Source organism: Balaenoptera physalus (genome assembly GCF_965194825.1).
Source record: "Balaenoptera physalus genome assembly, chromosome: X".
Lineage (NCBI taxonomy): Eukaryota > Metazoa > Chordata > Mammalia > Artiodactyla > Balaenopteridae > Balaenoptera > Balaenoptera physalus.
Window position 1 is genome coordinate 133,820,706 of NC_138903.1, and position 21,658 is coordinate 133,842,363.

At 47.1% G+C, this 21,658-nt stretch overlaps 1 protein-coding gene across 1 annotated transcript; it reads right to left on the reverse strand.

Moving 5' to 3' along the window:
• Positions 1–871: 871 nt before the first annotated feature.
• Positions 872–20,266, reverse strand: LOC309652207 (olfactory receptor 1D2-like). The gene is made up of 2 exons (XM_082445722.1): positions 4,583–20,266; positions 872–4,434 (listed from the first exon to the last, which is right to left on the reverse strand). The coding sequence occupies exons 1-2, from the start codon at positions 5,227–5,229 to the stop codon at positions 4,227–4,229; spliced, it is 855 nt and encodes a 284-aa protein (XP_082301848.1). The 5' UTR covers positions 5,230–20,266; the 3' UTR covers positions 872–4,226.
• Between the last annotated feature and the right edge of the window lie 1,392 nt (positions 20,267–21,658).

The window sequence follows — 21,658 nt, forward strand, 5'->3', positions numbered from 1 at the left end:
GGCGCCCATTGGCTGGAGAGCCTGCAGGCTCTGTCGGTGGGAACCAATCACGGGTCAGGAGGCGTTACCAGGGGTCTGTGTGCGCAGGCGCTCTGGGAATCCCGAGTTGCAGGGGGCGTTAGGGGGTTGGGTTTTGTGAGGGAGCGTTTTGTTCTTCCCCAACTCGTAGGGAGGGAGAAAGCGGTTGTAGATGGAGTCTGAGGCAGATGGTGGAGGAGCCATGAGGGCAGCAGACGAAGGCGCAGGTGCCGCGGCCGTTGCAGTGGGAGCAGCATGTGGTGGCCAGGGTGACCCAGTCAATCCTGGCGACCCTGGAGACCCTAGCAACCCTGGCGTCGCAGGAGAGGCAGGTGGCGCAGCCGGTGGCCTTGTGCAGATCCAGCGGGCAGCCCACGCAGCAGGGCCACGTAGAGACGCAGCACCCGGGGCTGGAGGTCCGGGTCAGCAGGCGCTACAGTGGTATCCTTTTGCAGGAGCCCCAGTGGGCCGGGCGGCCAGGGGCTGGGCTGGAGGTGGTTTGGGGGGAGGGGCTGCAGGCGGTGGGGCCTGAAGTGTAGAAGGAGGGAACTCTGGGCGGCTGGAGGGTATGGGCCAAGGGTGGTCTGGGCTGACGGGATGGTGGTGGGGAAAACCAGCCTGAGGGAAACCGGAGGGTAGGGGTGGTGATGTCCAGGGTGGCCTCAGTGTATAGGGTGGGAGGTTGTGGATGGCCTAAGGGGTGGTCTGGGGGGGGAAGCCGGGGGGTGGGGGGTGAAGGCGGGTCTCAGTGAGGAGGAAGCCTGAAGCACAGGCGAAATCAGTAGTGTGGATGGTGCCTTAACCATATCTCCACCAGCACCCTTACTGTGCTTTTCCCAATGCCCTTGGGCGCGGAGATCGCCCGCGGGTTCCTGACTGTATACTTTCGAGTCCCACCGCCCATTCAGAAGGAGCTCGACGTGGAGGGCAGCGTCCTGGTCATGTGGGTTCTAGAGGGTGCTGGCGGGGGGGGGGGGGTGGTGGCAGGTGGCCAGAGCCAGGCTCAGCCCCGGTGGAGCTGTAATGGAGGGTTAAGCCTAAAGAAGAAGTGTGGTGCTCTGGGATTGTCGGTGTGGGGGGACAGGGAGGGACGTGCTCTTCCCCACGCACTTGAATTTTATTTTTTCCTCCCTTTTAGCCGATTGACTGCTGAAGACCTTGGCCAACTGCGAACTTCCATCACCTCCTGTCTGAACCTGGTTTCCCGGGTGTTTCAGATCATCCAGGACATTGTGCCCCCCTTTTTAGTTATGCCTCAGCAGGCCAGAAGGGGCTAACGCTAACTTATATGTCCTGTCCTTGGCGTCCTTCCCTAGGGCATTGCTTTCTTCAGTGGTCACCACTTTGTTGTTGCGGCTTCGTCTTTTGCCTGTACTGGCCCTTGGGCGCTCAGGGTCCACGTATTTCGTTTGGTGATTAAATGTTAACTGCAGAAAATACACCTGAGCTGCTGTTCTGTGTCTGAGTTTAGTTTTAGCTTCTGCACCTCCTAATATTCTTGCATTTGTCCTCAGGTTGGAGGGGAGGTCTGGGATTCAGCTATTCAAGTAGTACACGTAATTGAAGACAATGTAAGAAGTGGAACAAAAAGAAAATGGTGTCCTGCCATCCACTGTTAATTCTGGAATATTTTCTTAGTTTTATAGTTACATTTTTATATTAACATATAACGCCAGAATACTAAGTAGGAATTTGTGGCTTACCGACCTTGTTTCAGATCTGCAAAGAAAAGTGCTGGGCAGTTGGTTAAGTGTTTGGGGTGAGGTGATTAGCTCCCTCTAAAACAGCTTGTATTCTGCAACCTTGCTAAACTCACTAGTTGATAGTAATAGCTCTTTTTATAAATCCCATGGGCCTTTCTCCATATACAGTCATTCTGTCTGTAAACAAAGGCACATTGACTTCTTCCTTTCCAATCGATGCATTTTAACTGATTTCTGTCGTAATGGTTTGGATTGTCCTGCTTCTTTGCATGCCCGGTAAATTTAGATTGGATGCTAGGCATTATAAGATTTCCCTTGGGTGCTGGATGTTTTTCTATTCCTAAACTTATTCTTGAGCTTTGTTCTGGGATCCTATTAAGTTCCTTGGAAACAGTTTGAACCTCTTGAGTCTTACTTTTTTAAGATTTGCTTTGTGGGACCAGAGCAGAGCTCAGTGTAGGATTAATTTAATTAACTGAAATCTTCAGTGTTCGAGAAGGCTATAGTTAGAAACAAGGACTCTTACACACTATCAGAGTGGTGGTAAAATCTATCTGGACATTTGATTGGCATTTCCTATTAAATATTAAGATATGCATATCCTTTGACCCACCTTTGGGAATCTATCACAGAAAAACTCTTGTGTATGTGCACAAGGCAGAATTGACCACAGTGTTAATTACAGCGTTGTTTGTCATTGTGAAAAATTGGTAGACTGTACATCGACGGGGGAAACGTTCAGTAAATCACGGTAAGCCCGTCCTGGTGGAGTAACATACGGCAGTCAGAGCAAAGTAGGTAGCTGGGAACTAATATGGAAAGAGATTAAAGCAAATTGCAGAATTCTGGGTATGGCATATTCCTGTTTTTCAAAACACTCTGACCATATGAACATGTGGGGAAAGGCAGAGTCACCACCTGGAAGGAGCCACCCCTGCTGTCAATGTCATCCATCACTGGGCATTAGGGAAGAAACCTTTCACTATTTAGATGTTAGACTTCCATGTTGTTTAAATATTTTCATAAGGAATTATTAGTTTTGAAATGTTTTTCCTTTGGAAAATAATAGTCTGCTCCATTTTTCCCCTTTAAAACCACTTACTTACAAACTTTAATTCAGCAAAGGTCTGTGTGGGAGGATTAGGAAGAGGACAGCCCGCTGAAGTGGATGTGGAACCCCAGAGTCAGGGGATGGAAGCTGATGGGAGGGCCAGTAGCAGGGCACATGCTCTATTACGAGAAGAATCTTTCCTAGTCTTGCTTTTTAAAAAAATAACCATTAGAAATGGATTTTGAATTTGATGAAAAGTCTGCACCACTGTAGAGGACATCTATGGGTTTTGTCACCCAGCATCCGTTTCCCTTCTCTTGGTACTGGTATCCTCATGTCACCCTAGAAAATCTCCCCTTTCTTTTTCTCTCGGCCATTATGGTTCTGATAGAGTTGACTTCACCTCTGATTCCAGGGGTGGGCATGTGGCTCAGGCCTAGCCAATCGGAGCACTGCTTTCCCCCTCCATGGAGCTTGCCTTCCTTGCAGTGTGGTGACCTCAGGGCCGTCCTTCTTGTCACACATAGCTCAGGGATCCCAGAGCACACAGTCCGAGGCACAATCCAGTAGCTGCACTGCCATCTATGACTCAGCCTTGGAGGTCATAGTGCATCACTTTTGCTGCACGCCATTGGAGCAGTCACAAGCCGGTCCAGATTCAAGTTTCGGGGACACAGACCCCACCCCTCAAGAGGTGGCTGAAAAGCCCATCTCATAGCAGAGCACGTGGGACGGACTACCGTTGCGTCCATCACTGGAAAAGGCTCCCAGCCACACAGTTGTGACTGTTGTCACGTGCACGTGCCGGGGAAGGGGAGTGAATCCATTCTCTTCACTTGCATGAGGAATGTCCTTTGTGAAGGCAGCAGGTAAGTCTGTGGTCTGGGAAGTGTGTTGACACTCCATGATCCGCGCAGGAGTTTGAGGGGCCCCCAGCTCTTACTCAACCCGTGCGTTTACTGCCACCTGGTGACGGGAGCCGCCCACGGCAGATTTTGTTCTCTTGAGCAGGGACAGGGACAAATCATTCCCCCAGAAGCAGAAGGTGAGAATGCCGTCACTTCCCTGAGGGCGTTCCTCAGCTAGAAAATGGGGGATTATGACGGCGTCTCCAGCACAGGGTGTGTTGGACGTTGAATCATTACATGTGCTCACTCAAAACAGTGCCTGCTCAGCACACAACAAAACGCTGCATTACTTGTGATGCAGTAAAGTTTAAAATGTTTAGAAAGCCACATGGAGTGAATGGAAAAGTAAGTGCTCATGCAGACAGCTGTCCCCCCCCCCCCGTGGCCTGGCACACGAGGGTCACTCAGGGAGGAGTGGCCGAGTGAGCAGGTGAACGTGAGGACAGCAGAAATTCGGGGCTGAGCTGGACACCTGATGCATCTGTCTCCTGGACAGTCCCCTCCCACCTGAAGGCTAGGAGAAGACAAGGCATCTTTGTCTTGCTGTCACCAAGACCAGACCCTTCTCCAGCTGAAGAGGTGCCTCAAGGCCCCCTTCATGTCCTTGTTCCTCAGACTGTAAATGAAGGGGTTGAGCATGGGAGCCACCACCGCATACAGCACCGTGGCCACTGAGTCCTCGGCTGTGTAGGAGGACGAGGGTCGCAGGTACACCCTGAATAGGGTCCTGTAGAACAATGACAGCACAGCGAGGTGGGGATCTCAAGTGGAGAAGGCTTTCAGCTTGCGCTGGGAAGACCGACATCTCAGGATGGCTGAGAGAATGCGAAGGTAGGAGATAGAGATAAAGAGGAAGGGAGTGACGAAAAGAAAGCTCCCCATGGTGTAAACCACCAACTCACTGATGTGGATATCTGAGCTTTAGCAACGCATAGAGCTCGCAGAAGATGTGGTGAATTCTGACACTTGCACAGAATGACGGTGCATTCATGAGGAGGGTGTGGATCAAGGGATAGATGTTTGTGACCGTCAGAGCCACACACACCGATGTGATGCAGAATTTGGGGCTCATGGTTGTGGTATAGTGGAGAGGGTGACCTATGGCTACAAATCTGTCATAGACCATCACTGCCAAGAGGACATTGTCCAGCTCTAGAAACAAAATTGTGAAACACATCTGCGTGAGGCATGCTGCATGGGGGATGGCTTGGCTCTGGGCTTGGATGTTTAGCAGCATCTTCGGTACAGTGACGGAGGTGAAGCAGGTGTCAACGCAGGACAGAGTGGCTATGAAGAAGTACATGGGGGTGTGGAGGCTGGAGCTGGAGCTGATGACCAGAGCGAAGAGCAGGTTCCCCGCCACAGCGACCAGGTACCTGGACAGGAACAGACAGAAGAGGAGGGGCTGATGCTCAGGCACCTCGGACAGTCCCAGGAGGAGGGATTCCGAGGTGACGGTTAGGTTGCCTCTCACCATGGCTTCTGGTTTCTGCCGATATGCATTGGAAACACATCCCTCAACAAGGCCAGAGGCAATCCGGGGAAACATGCACTGCAACCTTCCTCAGTGGCTAAAACTGTACTTGTGACATCTGGGGAAGGCACTCCGGCCTGGGGCAGTAAGGACAAGACTTACTCGTGGGGCTGTCTGGTCACCACAGAATGCAGGAGGGGCGAGCTGAGGCTCTCCTTGTGACTTACCTCGGTCGGGCACTCCTCCTGCTTCCCTAGCAGGAAAGAAGAGCCAGGCAGAGAAGAAGACAGGGAGACCTGAACGCAAGGCCTGGTTTGGGAAGAGTGGCTGGAAACAGCAAGGGCAGTTGAGTTGTCACAGTGAGTGCATCCGTTGGACCCCTGAGGGCCTTTTCGTTTTATCCAGGTAAGTGTCTGGGCGATGATCACTAGGAACAATTCTGTTTGTGTGTGCACGTGTGAGTGTGTGCATGTGTGTGTGTGTGTATGTGTGTGTCCTTAGACATATCTACTTCACAGACATGTACATAGACATATATATTCATATGTATATATTCACAGAAAGATTCATGAAATGATGTTCACCAAAACGCTAACCAACGGTGGTTACCTCTGGGGTGTGAGATCTTGTATCTTTGTTTCAATGATAAACAAGTATCAGTTTCCCAAACTATACTCCTTGGATGTTATCAGGTCTTTCAAGAGGTGTCTGTGATAGACTAGGTTTGAGGCACAAGCACAATTAGGGGCTCAAGGCTCATGAGGCCTTGTCATACATAAAGGCATGTCTAAGAAGTTATGTCCTTGTGTCTTTGTCTCTGCTTCTCAAGTCCATGTCATGGAATCCACAAAGGCTAAATGCTCATGTGGTATGATTGCACTAGATAGACAGATCTTCACTCATAAATCTAAAATCCGGATGAGCTGGAAAACCGAGTAAAATCTGATTTTAAAATATTGACTCAAGAACAGGCAGATGATGAGTCTGCACATCCAAAAAGTTCAATGAATCCCAAATAGGATAAAAACAAAAGATCCACACCAAGTCACATTATAATCAAACTGTCAAAAGACAAAGACAAAGAGAGAATCTTGAAAGCAGCAAAACAAGAGCAACTTCTTATGTACAAAGGGATCCTCATAAGACTGACAATTTCTCATCAAAATCCATGGAGAGCAGAAGGCAATGGGGGTGACATATTTAAAGTTCTGAAAGAAAAAAGAACTGTCAACCACGAACTCTACATCTGGAAAAACTTTCCTCCAAAAACGAAGAAGAAATTAAGACATTTCCTGATAAATTAAATCCGAGAGAATTCATTGCTAGTAGATGAACCCTACAAGCAGTGCTAAAGGGAGTATTTCAGCTGAAATGAAAGGATACCAGACAATAACTCGAAGTCATACAAAGACATAAAGAACATCAGTAAAAGTAAATACATAGGTAAACATAAAAGTCAATATTAATGTATTTTGGTTTTTAACTTCTCTCTTTTCATATATGATTAAAAACAAAAGCATAAGACAATAATTATAAAACAGTGCTAATGGGCACACCGCATAGAAAGATGTAAATTGTGACGATAACAATACAAAGGGGAGTGGTGGAGGGACTTCCCTGGTGCTCCAGTGGTTAAGACTCCTTGCTCCTAATGCAGGGGGCCCAGGTTCGATCCCTGGTTGGGCAACTAGATCCCACATGCATGCCGCAACTAAGAGTTCACGTGCCGCAACAAAAAAAGAAGGAGGGGGGAGAGGTGGAGCTGTATAGGAGCAGACTTTTTGTACACTATTGAAGCAAAGTTGGCATTAATTCAAACTAGATTGTTATAAGTAAAAGGTATTCATTGCAATCCCCAGGGAAACCACTAAAAAATATGCAGTGAAATAAATGAGAAGGGAATCAAGATGGTAGGTATCTAGAAAATATCAATCTAACCCAAATTTGGTAGTAATGGAGGAACTGAGGGATAAAAAAGATATAAAACATATGCAGGGGGAAAAGCAAAATGGCGAAAGGAAGCTCTTATCAATAACTACTTTAAATGTAAGTGGATCATGTGCTCCAAATAAAATCAGAGATTGGCAAAATGGATCTAAAAGCCATAACCCAACTACACACTGTGTACAAGAGACTCACTTTAGAGCCAAAGGCACAAATAGGTTGAAAGTTAAGGGACGAGGGCTTCCCTGGTGGCGCAGTGGTTGAGAATCCGCCTGCCAATGCAGGGGACATGGGTTCGAGCCCTGGTCTGGGAAGATCTCACATGCCGTGGAGCAACTAAGCTCGTGCGCCACGACTACCGAGCCCGCGTGCTGCAACTACTGAAGCCCACATGCCTAGAGCACGTGCTCTGCAGCAAGAGAAGCCACTGCAATGAGAAGCCTGTGCACCACAACAAAGAGTAGCCCCTGCTCTCCACAGCTAGAGAAAGCCTGCGCACAGCAATGACAACCCAACACAGACGAAAATAAATAAATTAAAAAAAAAAAGTTAAGGGATGAAAAAAAATTCCATACAAATAATACTCAAAAGAGACCTAGAGTGGCTATAGTAATATCAGATAAAATAGACTTAAGTCAAAATTTGTCATAAGAGACAAAGATCATAAAATGATTAAAAAGATAAATTCATAAACAAGATATAACTATTGTAAACATAGTTTACACCTAAGAACAAAATCCCAAAATGTATGAAGCAAACATTGACAGAATTGAATGCAGAGACAGCCAGTTCTACAATAGTAGTTGGAGACTTCAATACTCTACCTTCAATAATGGATAGAACAACCAGACAGAAGATCAATAAAGAAACAGAGGACTCAACAACATAAGAACCAACTAGACCTAGCATATATATACAGAATACACCACCCAACAGCAGCAGAATATGCGGAGCATTCTCCAGAGTAGACAATGTGTTTGTTAGGCCCAGAGATAAACCCACACACCTATGGTCAACTAACCTATGACAAAGGAGGCAAGGATATACAATGGAGAAAAGACAGTCTCTTCAGTAAGTGGTGCTGGGAAAACTGGACAGCTACATGTAAAAGAATGAAATTAGAACACTCCCTAACACCATATACAAAAATAAACTCAAAATGGATTAAAGACCTCAGTATAAGGCCAGACACTATAAAACTCTTAGAGGAAAACATAGGAAGAACACTCTTTGACATAAATCACAGCAAGATCTTTTTTGATCCACCTCTTAGAGTAATGGAAATAAAAACAAAAATAAACAAATGGGACCTAATGAAACTTCAAAGCTTTTGCACAACAAAGGAAACCATAAACAAGATGAAAAGACAACCCTCAGAAGGGGAGAAAATATTTGCAAACGAATCAACGGACAAAGGATTAATCTCCAAAATATATAAACAGCTCATTCAGCTCAATATTAAAGAAACAAACAACCCAATCCAAAAATGGGCAGAAGACCTAAATCGACATTTCTCCAAAGAAGACATACAGATGGCCAAGAAGCACATGAAAAGCTGCTCAACATCACTAATTATTAGAGAAATGCAAATCAAAACTACAATGAGGTATCATCTCACACCAGTTAGAATGGGCATCATCAGAAAATCTACAAACAACAAATGCTGGAGAGGGTGTGGAGAAAAGGGAACCCTCTTGCACTGTTGGTGGGAAAGTAAATTGATACAGCCACTATGGAGAACGATATGGAGGTTCCTTAAAAAACTAAAAATAGAATTACCATATGATCCAGCAATCCCACTACTGGGCATATACCCAGAGAAAACCGTAATTCAAAAAGACACATGCACCCCAATGTTCATTGCAGCACTATTTACAATAGCCAGGTCATGGAAGCAACCTAAATGCCCATCGACAGACGAATGGATAAAGAAGACATGGTACATATATACAATGGAATATTACTCAGCCATAGAAAGGAACAAAATTGAGTCATTTGTTGAGACGTGGATGGATCTAGAGACTGTCATACAGAGTGAAGTAAGTCACAAAGAGAAAAACAAATATCATATATTAACGCATGTATGTGGAACCTAGAAAAATTGGTACAGATGAACCGGTTTGCAGGGCAGAAGTTGAGACACAGATGTAGAGAACAAACGTATGGGCACCAAGGGGGGAAAACCGCGGTGGGGTGGGGATGGTGGTGTGCTGAATTGGGCGATTGGGATTGACATGTATACACTGATGTGTATAAAATTGATGACTGATTAAAAAAAATTTTTTTTAAATAAAAAATTTTAAAAAATTAAAAAAAAGAAACACTTTAATGAAATAATATCATATCAATACTTTAATCTGCTTTCTGCCGTTCCCTCACTTACTGTAATATGACGTAAACGTTTTACCAGGTAATACATAGCTTTAAAAATATTATAATAAATCTAATTCATTGAATAATGAAAAAAAATCTCAAGAGCATTTTTTGCAGAAATGGAAAAGCTCATCCAAAAATTCACAAGGAACTGCATGGGACCCCAACTTCCTGGTGCTTCGTTATTCAGCCCCTAACTTCAATACTATGAGCTCCTCCACGTCCCTCCAGGGAGCCTCCTTCCCTCATTTACAAACAAAGAGCTCCAACTCATGCAGACCAGCACAGGTGAGTTTCAAGCAACAGACTCAAGGATTGCCGGCTGTTTGGGGTGATTTGCAATTACTTACTGGGTCAAGTTGGGGAAGGCCGAGCGATTTCCTTCACATTGCAGGGGAGGAGAGCAGAGAACCCAGCTGTTACCATTGGTCAAGTGGGGCTGTGCATTCTCTGAGGGCAAACTCTGGGGTTTGGGTGGAGGCTGCCATGAAGCCATTTTTAAGTGTGACCCCGGGATAGACAGTCACTTGTCATGGTCTCAGGTAACCTAGAGCCTGGGAGCCACAAGTCCAATCTTGACTTTTTCTCCCCCGTACCCAGAAGGAACCTTCCAGACTCTCCCTGACCTTGCTGATGGGGTCCATCAGTGCATGCAGCCAAAGTGTGGAGGTGCCAAGAAAACCCAGCTTGGAAAAGGATTCTTAAAGTTACTAAATTACAATTTTGTAGTCGCATTCCAACCCCACTGTGTCTCTGTCATGAATGTAAGAGCACCAGTTAGCAAAGAGTGGTTTCTTCACAGTTGCCGTGGGGATAGCTGAGATTATTGGAAGACCCAGAGAACCAGAGATCCATCCAAAATGTCAGTCGCCCTACAGTTCTGTAAGCTTTCCTCCCAGCATTGCAAAAGGTTTCCTTTGCAAGAGTCTCTCTGTCTCTGTCTCTCTGTCTTTCTCTCTCCTAACCCCACTCCCTACCTTCCCTACAGTTTTCTTCAGGTAGTGGCCTCAGAGAGGCCATCCTGGAATCACCCAACCTATAATAGCTGGTTGAACAAATGTGCAAGGATAAACCCAGATGGGGATTTAGAATTTGGTGAAGATGACATTTCACCTCAGTGGTTAGATATGGATTATTCGGTAAATGGTGTTGGGACACCTGACTAACACTTTGGAGAGAAAATAAAGTTAGATCCCAATGTCATTTCTCACCAAAACACACTCCTGATAGATTAAAATTTTAAAGTCCTAGAAGATGCTGTGAATGAACGTTTTCATAATTTTATAATGGGCGGGGCTTTTCATAGGAAAAAAATCCAGAAAGTATAATGAAAAAAGTGATCACTTAAACACATTAAAAGCTTTTAAACTTCTACATATAAAAAGACCATGAACAAAAGGTAAAATGAAGGAATGTGGAGGAAATGTATTTTCCAACTATGACAAAGATTTGATATTTCAAACATGTAAAGAGCACTTACCCATCAATATGAAAAATATGACTGTCCCAAATAGAAAACCGGTAAACAATATGAATGGGCAGTTCGCAAAGAAGAGATACCATTGACCAAATGTCACACATATTATCCAATTACATTAAAATCAAAAGGGAAGTGGACCTGCATTGAGCTGTGGCTTGCGTCACTACATGGGCAAAGATGTAAAAGATTGCACATATTCTGTTTGAGGTGGGATGTATGAAAATGATCACTTTCATGCACAACTGGTTAGGGTGCAAATTGTGCCAACCTTTTTGGGGGGACAATTTGTTACTATGTATCAGACTCTTTAAAAAGGGCCTTCTCTTTGACCCAGCAATTCCCCTTCTAAAAAATCTAGTGCAGTAAAACAAATGTAGCAAGATATTCATTTCAGCACTCACCATAATACTGAAAAATGAGAAACGGCATGAATGTCTATGTCTATAGGGGACTGCTTAAAATAGCCTCAGCATATACACTTGTGGATTATCATACAGCCTGCTGCCCACACCCTGCTTCCTGTGTGTGTAGGGGAGCTTTAGAAGCACAGACAGGTGTGGGAAGCCATCAGAATGAAGCTCCTCCAGCGAAGGAGAGAAGGCTGCAGGAGTAGCAGCAGTGCAGTTAAAAGCAGCCACCGTCAGGCCTGCTCCCTCCGTGGAGGGTGAGGAGAGGGGAGGTCCCTGGAGGGTGAAAGTCAGCTGAGCCAGTGGCCCCCTGAGGCCCGGGGTCTGGTGCACACTCCACGTCTCCCACACAGTAGGTTTGAAAGATATCAGAACCCTACAATAAGAAGATGAAAGGTTTGCCAGAACCCTCCCTCCCCCGCAGGGGTCTGTCCTGGCACCCGCCTGCTGAGTCCCCAGTGCCGACTCCAACCACAAGTCTTCCCGTGTCACCTGGGTTTGGCAGGAGGGGGTCAATGAGCTTGGTCATGGAGTCAGCTGCTTAGAGCCTGACTAACCCTGTTGGGTGTCGCAGACACAGCTGGACTTGGGACCTGGCACAGGGGAAGAGCAGGGTCCCCAGACCCCCTGTTGCAGCTCCTCCTGGACGTGTGGCTTTGCCTCGGAATCCACCTATTCCACCCTGTGCTTTCCACACGGCTGCCTTTGGGGCCTTATCGCTGACATGGAGGCAGGAAGGCTCAGCCTTGGCAGGCCCTGGCCAGTGTCATCTGGAAGGCCCAGCTTGGCTGGCTGTACAGGGAGCACGAGACCGCTCCTGCTCACAGCCCTGATACCCTGCAAGCGGACCCAAGTCCCCCAACATGCCACAGGGTGACCAGGGCCTGCTCAGCAGCCCCTGGCATACACATGGGCTTCTGTTCTCAGTGCCAACCCCACCCTGCTCCTCTGTCAGGGAAGGGGTTTTGCTCAGTCCCCAGTCCCTAAGGAAACACCAGCTGGCATTCCTGATGCAAGTTAAAGCCCCTGCCCAGAAGCCTTCCTTTGCTGCCTCCCAAGCTCCTCATCTCCATGCCCAGAGTCTTCTGTTCTTGGAGGCCCTGCCACACCCATAAATCTCTCTCGTGCAGTGTCCCAGAAAGTGGCTGCTATCCTACTCCAAGGCCCTCTCCACTTCATCAGACCAGCAGCAAAAGGGGGACAGAATTTCCCTTGATTCCAGGGCCGGCAAACTGCCAAGACCCAAGCTCTCATAGCCAGCTATGCACCCAGCCTCCCCAACTGCCTCACTGCTACCCGTGGAAACCAGCTGTCCATTTCACCCACCTCTCACCAGGAAGTCCCTGACAAGGAGCCCAGGGCACTCCCTGGAGCCTTGATCTACAGAAGCAGGAGAGCAAAATCTGTGGGCATGAGGCACAGTGAAGGCAGCAAGAAGGGGTTGGGAGTGCTGTTGGAAGAATGAAAACCAAGGAGCTTCAGTGACTCCTAGGACCTTGGGAGGGCAGTTCTCAGAAGTACTTGTTAGAGACAAATGGGTGATTGCCCTTGGGAAGGAGAAATGTTTTCATGTTCCCAGTGTGCTCCTCCCAACCCACAGGGCAAGCAGGGCTTTAAAATAAACTGTATTTAGAAAAGGTATTTTCCATTGTAAGCACTGGTTTGAAAAGACACTTGGGGCAGAGAGAGTTCCCTTGGGGAGAGATCCCTTGGGGCAGGCCCATCCTTTACCATCCAACAAAGACAGAAAACACCCCTCTTTCTCATATACCCTTTGGTTCAGTGGTCAGAATTCAGTACAAAAGAAAAAGGAGGCCAATTGTAGTAGAGGATGGTTAGCCTCACTCTATCCCCCATTTGCATACCTCATTCCCACCCAGTGGTTCTCAAAGTGGTCCACAGGCCAGCACCTTCAGCATCATCAGCTGAATCTCAGTAAGAGCAGTGAGCTTTGTGGCATTTTAACTTTTCCCATTCCTATGCCCTTCTCCCCAGCTCTGCAGTAGCCTTGAAAACCAGCAACCTACTATCCCTATCATGGTGAAAACCTGAAGCCTAGCAGACACTGGAGGGGGTAGAACGGTGTCGGAGATCCTTCAAAGTCCCATTCTGAGGCAATCATAATTATATGACTTATCTGGTGGTTCCCTGGAAGACAACTCTCAAAAACCGTCTTTATTTGACCCAAGTTGGAGCTCACCCAGTGCAAACAGCTTTTCTTTGGTAGGGGGGCGGGTGGTCAAAAACAGTCAGAGGCAATTGTGTAACATTGTGGCCACCTGAGGCAGTGGACAACAGTTGGGAAAACAACTGGCTAGCCAAAAAGCTTAAAAGGAAAACCTGGGGAATGAGATGTCCATAGAGGGCTTTGAGAATCTCTGACATATTCCTGAGAATCCAAAAGGCCACAAACATGCATAAGGCAGTGTGTATGTCCACGGCTGAGCACATTGTCAGGAAAGACCTGAGAAGACCTTAAGCTCTCAAATACGGCTGAACTTGAAGCTCTGCTCAACTACGAAGTGAAGGCTAAGACAGAGTTGGAAACAGCCTGGCCAAGTGGTGAAGGCCTGTTCCCACATACATAAAGACCTCACTGGCAAAGACTGGGAGACATAACCGTTCCAGGAACTGAAAGAAATACGAGTCCAATCATTATCTGACCACTAAGCTGACCAAGTAGAGACTCCAGAGACCACCCATGGAAAGAGTACAGACCTTACAGGATTAGTTCAGAAAACTCATGAAGCAAACAGTAGCAACAATAAAACCTGTGAAGGGGACAGAATCTGATTTCCAGAATTGACACAGTATAATATTTTAAATGTTCAGTTTTTGACAAAGCACTAAGAGACACGCAAAGAAACAAAATAGTATGCAATGGTAACTACAGAGATAAACATAAAAGACAGTATAATTGTACGTTTGCTTGTAACTCTTTTCTTCTATCTGATTAAAAAAAACACTCCATAAAGCAATAATTATAAAACAGTGTTGATGAACTTATATATGTAAAACAGTGTTGATGAACTTATATATGTGAAACAGTGTTGATGAACTTATATATGTAAAACAGTGTTGATGAACTTATATATGTGATGTGTATGACAAAAAATAGCCCACAGAAGAGGAGGGAGGGGAGGGAGCCATACAGGAGCAAATTTATATATGCTACTGAAATTAAATTGGTATAAATCTGAAAATTGTTAAAGGTTAAGATGCTATTTGTAATCACCAGGAATCAATCACTAGGAAGACAACTCAAAAACTTTAGTAAAAGAAACAAGAGAACTTAAATGGTCACTAGAAAATATTTGACAAAAAAGCAGACAGTAATGGAGGAATAGATATAGAAAACAAATAGCAAAATGGTAAATGTAAATCCTACCTTATTAGTAATTATATTGAGTATAAATGGATTAAATTCTCCAAGTAAAAGGCACAGATTGGCAGAAAGAATTAAAAACAAAATATGATTCAACTATATACTGTCTACAGGAGACACACTTTATTTATTAAAAAAAATTTTTTTTGATGTGGACCATTTTTAAAGTCTTTATTGAATTTGTGACAATACTGCTTATGTTCTGTTTTGGTTTTTTTGGCTGTGAGGCATGTGGGATCTTAGCTCCCTGACCAGGGAACGAACCTGCACCGCCTGCACTGGAAGGCGAAGTTTCAACCACTGGGCCGCCAGGGAAGTCCCTACAGGAGATACACTTTGGATTAAAAGACACAAATAGGTTGAAAGTAAAGAATGGGGGCTTCCCTGGGGGTGCAGTGGTTAAGAATCTGCCTGCCAATGCAGGGGACACAGGCTCGAGCCCTGGTCCGGGAAGATCCCACATGCTGCAGAGCAACTAAGTCCGCATGCCACAACTACTGAGCCTGCACTCTAGAGCCCACAAAGCACAACTACTGAGCCCGTGTGCCACACCTACTGAAGCCCGCGCGCCTAGAGCCTGTGCTCCGCAACAAGAGAAGCCACCGCAATGAGAAGCGCGCATACCACAACAAAGAGTAGCCCTTGCTCACCGCGACTAGAGGAGAGCCCGCACGCAGCAACAAAGACCCAATGCAGCAAAAAATAAAATAAATAAATTAAAAAAAACTAAACACCATTCACTTTATTAAAAAAAAAGATAGTAAAAAATGGAAAAATATACACCATGCAAAGAGCAACGAAAGAGAGCAGGAATGCATATATTAATATCAAACAAAATAGACTTTAAGGTAAAAATTGCTGCTAGAGACCAAGAAGGACATTTATAATGATGAAGAATTGCAGATTGTATAGGTCAGCTCAGGCTGCTATAACAAAATACCAAACTAGGTGGCTTAAACAACAGAAAGTTATTTCTCACAATGCTCTAGGCTGGGAAGTCCAATATCAAGGTGCCAGCTTATTCAGTTCCTGGTGAGAGCCCTTTTCCTGGCTTGCAGACAGCCACCTTCTTGCTGTGTCCTCACATGGCAGAGAGAGAGAAAGCAAGCTGCTTGTCTCTTCTTATAAGGGCACTAATCTCATTATGAGGACTCCACCCTCGTGACCTCATCTAAATCTAATTACTTCCCAAAGGCCCTACATCCAAATACTATCATATTGGGGGTTAGAGCTTCAACATGAATTTTGAGAGACACAAACATTCAGTCCATAACAAAAATACATGCCTGCAATAAAACTTGTACATGAATGTTCATAGCAGCATTTCCCATAATGGCCAAAAAGTAGAAACAACTCAAATGCCCGTCAATGGATGAGTGGATAAACAAACTGTGGTATATCCATACAGTGGAATATTATATTATTTGGCCATGAAAAGGAATGAAGCACTGACACATGCTACCACATGGATGAACTTTGAAAATATTATGCTGAGGGAAAGAAGCCAGACACAAAATGCCACATATTGTATAATTCTATTCTTATGAAATGTCCAGAGTAGGTAAATCCATGGAGACAGAAACAGGTTAGTGGTTGTCAGGGGCTGAGGGGGAAGGAGGAATGTGTAGTGACTGCTAAAGGGCACAGGGTTTCTTTTGGGGGTGGCAAATGTGTTCTGAAACTGGATAGTGGTGATGGTTGCAAAACTCTGTGAATATACTAAAAACTGTGGCATTGTACACTTTAAAGTGGTGAATTTTATGTTATGTATATTATATCTCATCTTTTAAATTCCGGGAGGGAAGGTTCAATTAGTAAAAGGAAGAAGCAAAAAGATATATGGAAGATGCCATCCCTGCCAGATCCTGCTCTCTGGCTAAGCAGCTCTAACCAGAGAGCCTAAAATACACTAAAAAGGTGGAAGTTAATTTTTCAAGCAGCGGTAGCAGGAAGGTGGTCCCTGGTAGGTTGGGAAGCTCTGCTAATGAGATCATCCAGGGAAAATGGCTGGCAACTTGGCTGGGCCACACCCAATATGTGACTTCTATCTCTAGTTCCAAGACAGCCCCAGCTGTCCCAGCTGTTCCAACAGCTCCAGATGTTGCTATTTCCCCACCAGTGACAAGGGGTACAGGGGAGGCAGATGCAGCTGACAGGAAGTAGAAGTTTAAAAAGCATTTTCCTTGATCCAGTAATTGCACACATTGTTTATGCTCATATCCCTTTGGCAGAACTTAATCACATTCAGGGCTGGCTACACAGGCTGTAGGGCCCAGTGCAAAAAGGAAAATGTGGGACTACTTATTCAAGCCATAGGAAAAAAGTGCAGTTCAAGGTACTAAAATATAAAGTGTTCTGTTTCAGTTGGTTTGTCATCTATAAAGCATTATAGGAGTGATAATGAATCATAGACTCACAAATTGCAAAAAATTTTTGATGTGATAATTTTATGTAGCATGATAAATAATAATAACCTCGCTTGAGAAGATGTGCTTGATTCCTTAGGCTAAGGCTTTGACGCTGTCTCAAATGGTCACCTCTTGGTAGGTAACAGAGCCGGCTGTTGTCTGAGTGAATAAGTTTTAGCAGATGCTTTTCAACTGGTTTCTGGCAGCTGAGACATCTGGGCAAGTTCTGACTGGGGGAAGAAGCGGAGCACCGGAGCACTGCCCCAGGAGGCGTGGGGCCATGGGTGACCAGCGTGGGTAAGGAGAGAAGCATGTTGAAAGGAGAAGCGCCGGGGGTGACATGAGCACAACCCTTAGCAACTGGTTTTCCCAGCCCTGCTCCCCACCTCTGCAGGATCTTTCTGCTCCACATTCGGACCAACTCCCGCACAATCATATTGCTGTGGACACGCACACCGCAGGCTGTGGCTCAGCGCTGAGCTTTCCGGTTCCAGGGAGGAAAGAGTGGAAGATAGTGAGGCTTAGTTGAAAGACATATATCTGAACTTCAGTGGAAAGGAGCAGGTCAGAATCCACCCGGAATTAAGTGCCTCCTTTTTCTTGTCCCCCCAGGCCTTCTCTCCAAAGAGGAAGTGGCACTCAGCTGAGGAGACTCCTAAGCCCTATCTTGCTGGTTCGAAAACCATCCAAGCTCCTGGGAAGATGTTAAAGCTGGAGTGTACCATTCCCCCTGCCACTGCCACTGTGGATAAAATGACATATTTGTTGACATCAGCCAGATTTCATCATCAGCTACACCAGACCTGGCATCTTTTGTCATCAGGGAAATGCGTATTAAACCCACAATGAGAAACTGCTACATACTTATTAGAATGGCTAAAACCAAAAGCACTGACCAAACCAAGTGTTGACAAGGATGTGGAGGAACAGAAACTTTCATACATTGCTCTGAGGGTGCAAGGTGGTACAGCGACTTGTCTCGTGAAAAGTTAAACGTACACTTACCAAAGAAGCCAGCCATTCCACTGCTAGACATTTACCCAAGATAAGCGGAAACTGTATGTCCACACAAAAACTTGTACACGAATGTTCATAGTACTTTTATTCAAAGTAGTCAGACACGTAAGACTATGTACTGGATGATCCGTTTATATAAAATGCAGACACATCTAGAGTGAAAGACAGAAGATCAGCAGGTTGGGTGTGATAGGAAAGGACAACTGCAAAGTGTTACGCAGGGATGATGAAAACGTTCTCTAGGGCTTCCCTGGTGGCGCAGTGGTTGAGAGTCTGCCTGCCAATGCAGGGGACACGGGTTCGAGCCCTGGTCTGGGAAGATCCCGCATGCCGTGGAGCAACTCGGCCCGTGCGCCACAACTACTGAGCCTGCGCTCTGGAGCCCGCGAGCCACAACGACTGAGCCCATGAGCCACAACTATTGAGCCTGAGCACCTAGAGCTCGTGCTCCACAATGAGAGAAGTCACCGTAGTGAGAAGCCCGCGCACCACAGCGAAGAGTAGCCCCCGCTCACCACAACCAGAGAAAAGCCCGCGCACAGCAACGAAGACTCAACGCAGCCAAAACCAAACTAATAAATAAATTAATTAAAAAGAAAAACTTCTCTGTATTACTCTGGTGCTGGTTTCATGGGCATACACAGTTTTCTGAAGTCATCAAGGAATACACTTTAAATGGATGCAGCTTGTTGTGTGTGAAGTATCTCTAGCACAGGAGCTTGGAAGGCAGACGACATGCTGCCCAAGGATGAAGAAGTGTTGGGGGAAGTGGTAGAAAGAATCAAAATGTTGGGGACGTGTCGGCGGTTTCCTGCCACTTTCAGAGAAGCCCTATAAAAGAAAGAGGCACTCAGGCTACAGCAGGTGGTCCACAAGCAGAGCTGGAAAGGAATGCAGTTCTTCTAAAGGTGATGCACTCTGCCTGAGACCTGAAACCTTTGTTGATTGGGAGCCCAATAATTCGGAGCCCTACAGGTGGAGAAAGCTAACCACTTGTGAAGCCTGAACGCCAGCAATTTGTAAAGGTGGCTGGGAGTCAGCCTCCTGAGGAGGAGATGAGACGGCGCAGAGGCAGCCAAGCAGTGGAGACCCGCGTAAAAGTGCTTCATCCCCATCTGAGCGCACCGCTTCACGTGGCCTCGAGACAGCTGCTGGTCATCGGCAGAGAGGGGCACAGGCCAGCACAGAGAGCAGTAAGTAAGAGGCTTCAGGCTTAGGAACTAAGTCTAGATTAGCAATTTGCATGTGTTGAAGTGGCCGGAAGCCAAACAATCTTTAGAGGGAACTATATTGCCAAAGAAACTGCAAGCTGGGCCTTCCAAAGCCAGTGATTGATTAGACCCTAAAGCAACCATCCTGCTGCACCAGTAGGTAGCAGGCTGCCAACACTATGCAGCCTCTGAGAAGGGCATATTCTCCGAGGCTCACTTCAGCAGTGGCCCTAGGGAATAGATGGATAAGGAAAGACCTCCAGATAACAAAGCCAGTGGCTACAGAGGACAATGTGAGGACAAGTGAGTCTTTCCTGGAGGACAGATCCAGCGGTTGCCTGATGGGCCAACCAAGGACCTTGCCCCACGGCTGGGGGAGAGTGCTCGTATTCCCTCAGACCAGGGGGCTTCATCCCGATGCTGTGGACCAAAGACCGTGTGTCCTCTGTCCTCTCCTACTAGTTGACTTCAGATCATCTCCCCTTATCGAGTCGCCCCTTCTCCCTTTTGGAAATAAATGTCTTTCAAGTTTCACCTGTGCACAGTACCATTCAGCTAGAGACACATCCAGGTTCCCTTGTCCCTAGATGCCGTTGGACGTGTCCAGGGCTGGCTTCGAGGGTGTGCAAACTTTGCCCAGGGCCATGCTGTCAGAAGGATCCCCCCACCCCAATGCTTGGTGCAGTGCTCGCTGTTGCTGTTTGAAATTCTTAATCACTTTATATTTGAGCTCGTGGTAGGTAAGTGAAGTCTGATGGGACAGTGGCGCACGTATGAGCAAAGGAGATGCGCTGGGGTCGGCACACAGATGTGGAGGCTCAGGCCCACAGGCACGGGGACATCGGGCAGCATGCCTGCCATTCCTGGGGCAGTCTGGAGCGACATGGGGCCCTGAGAGAGTGGCAGGGTGTGACCCGGACCCAGATTGGCCGTGGCAGCAGTGGCTGGGGCACGGAGGATATGAACCCCCTGACCATCCATTTCTAACCACCTGTGGGCAGTTCCCCCAAGTTGGCCCAGAGTCAGCAGAACAGATTCCCGTCCCCTTTGTGCTCTGCATCTCCCTGCGCGGTGACTTCTGCCTCCACACTCTACTGAAACTAAGGAGCGAGAAGTGACAGGTAAGGATAAAAGAGGAAACGAGGATCACGTGGTGGTGCCGGCCGAGGTTGCTCGCACCAAGTTGATCTTTAAGGTTGTCGATTTCTCTGTGCAGCACGGGACCCTAGCCCAGCAGGCTGGGGAGGAGGAAATTGTTAGTATGGTCTCACCTTTCTCTCCTCATCCCCACCTCCCTCCCTGGTGCCTACCCCACATCCCAAAGCCCAGTGGCTACAGTGGCACGAGACCTCCGGTGGAAAGGAGGTGGCCTCCCTCCACGGGGGTGAGGCGGGGACAATGTAAGTCCGTTTAACCTGGATGCAGACCCCGCTGCCTAGACCAGAGAGCATTACTTGAGGGCAGCTCCACGTGCCAGGTGGTGGCTGTTTCATTTCCTGTCGTGGCAGACGGCGAAGTGGCCTCTGGTCACCTGGAAGAGAACACAAAATCCAACTCCCAAGCCCAGAAGAGAGGTGGGAAGGGCCTGGCAGGGTATGAAGCGAGGCAGCACCCCCATCCGCGGACAGGCTGCCCAGCAGCTCCAGGCCTGCCTTGCCAGGGCAGGAGAAGTGTCGGGGCAGGCAGCGAGCTCTGGGAGCCGGGCTGGGGTCCTGGGCGTGTCTGAGCAGAGTTCTCCCCCCCATAAACCAAACCTTGGCGACTCACCTGAGGGCGGGGTGCTCTGGACTCGACACCTCCCTGGGCCCTGGCCAAAAGCTGTGAGTTTCCTGGAACTTGAGAGGTCTTGGTATTGCGGTCCCCACTGTTGTATCCTCCGTGATACATGGACACGGGAGATGGCCCTGGTCTATTTGCTGCAGGCTAAAACACACATTTCTGACTGATTAGGGGTGTGTGTGTGTGTGTGTAGGGCCTGAGGTGACGCAGGGAACAGATAACAAGTAAAAAGCTAAACTCTCGAGCACGCTCTCCCGAAGTCAGCCAGGGAGGCCAGTGCAGCTCCGAGAGGCTCAGGGCCACTGCGAAGAGGAAGGGGAGGGAATCAGGGGTGGCCCAGCCCCTAAGGGATTAGTCAGCGCTCACTGGCTGCCAGTGCCCTCCTTCCCAGCCCCACTTCTTCCCAAGCCCACCCTGGGGAAGAGGCCGAAAACAGTCGCTGGCACATCTGAAGCCTTTGATCCCATTAAAATGAGCCCCACTGGGCATCCTAACGACAG

What these genes read in the sequence shown, in the direction of transcription:
- LOC309652207 (XM_082445722.1), bottom strand. Translation starts at nt 5,229, where the DNA reads ATGTTTCCCCGGATTGCCTCTGGCCTTGTTGAGGGATGTGTTTCCAAT. An exon ending in AAGCTCAGATATCCACATCA is followed by an intron (nt 4,435 to 4,582) that starts GTGAGTTGGTGG and finishes TTGAGATCCCCA; the next exon opens with CCTCGCTGTGCTGTCATTGT.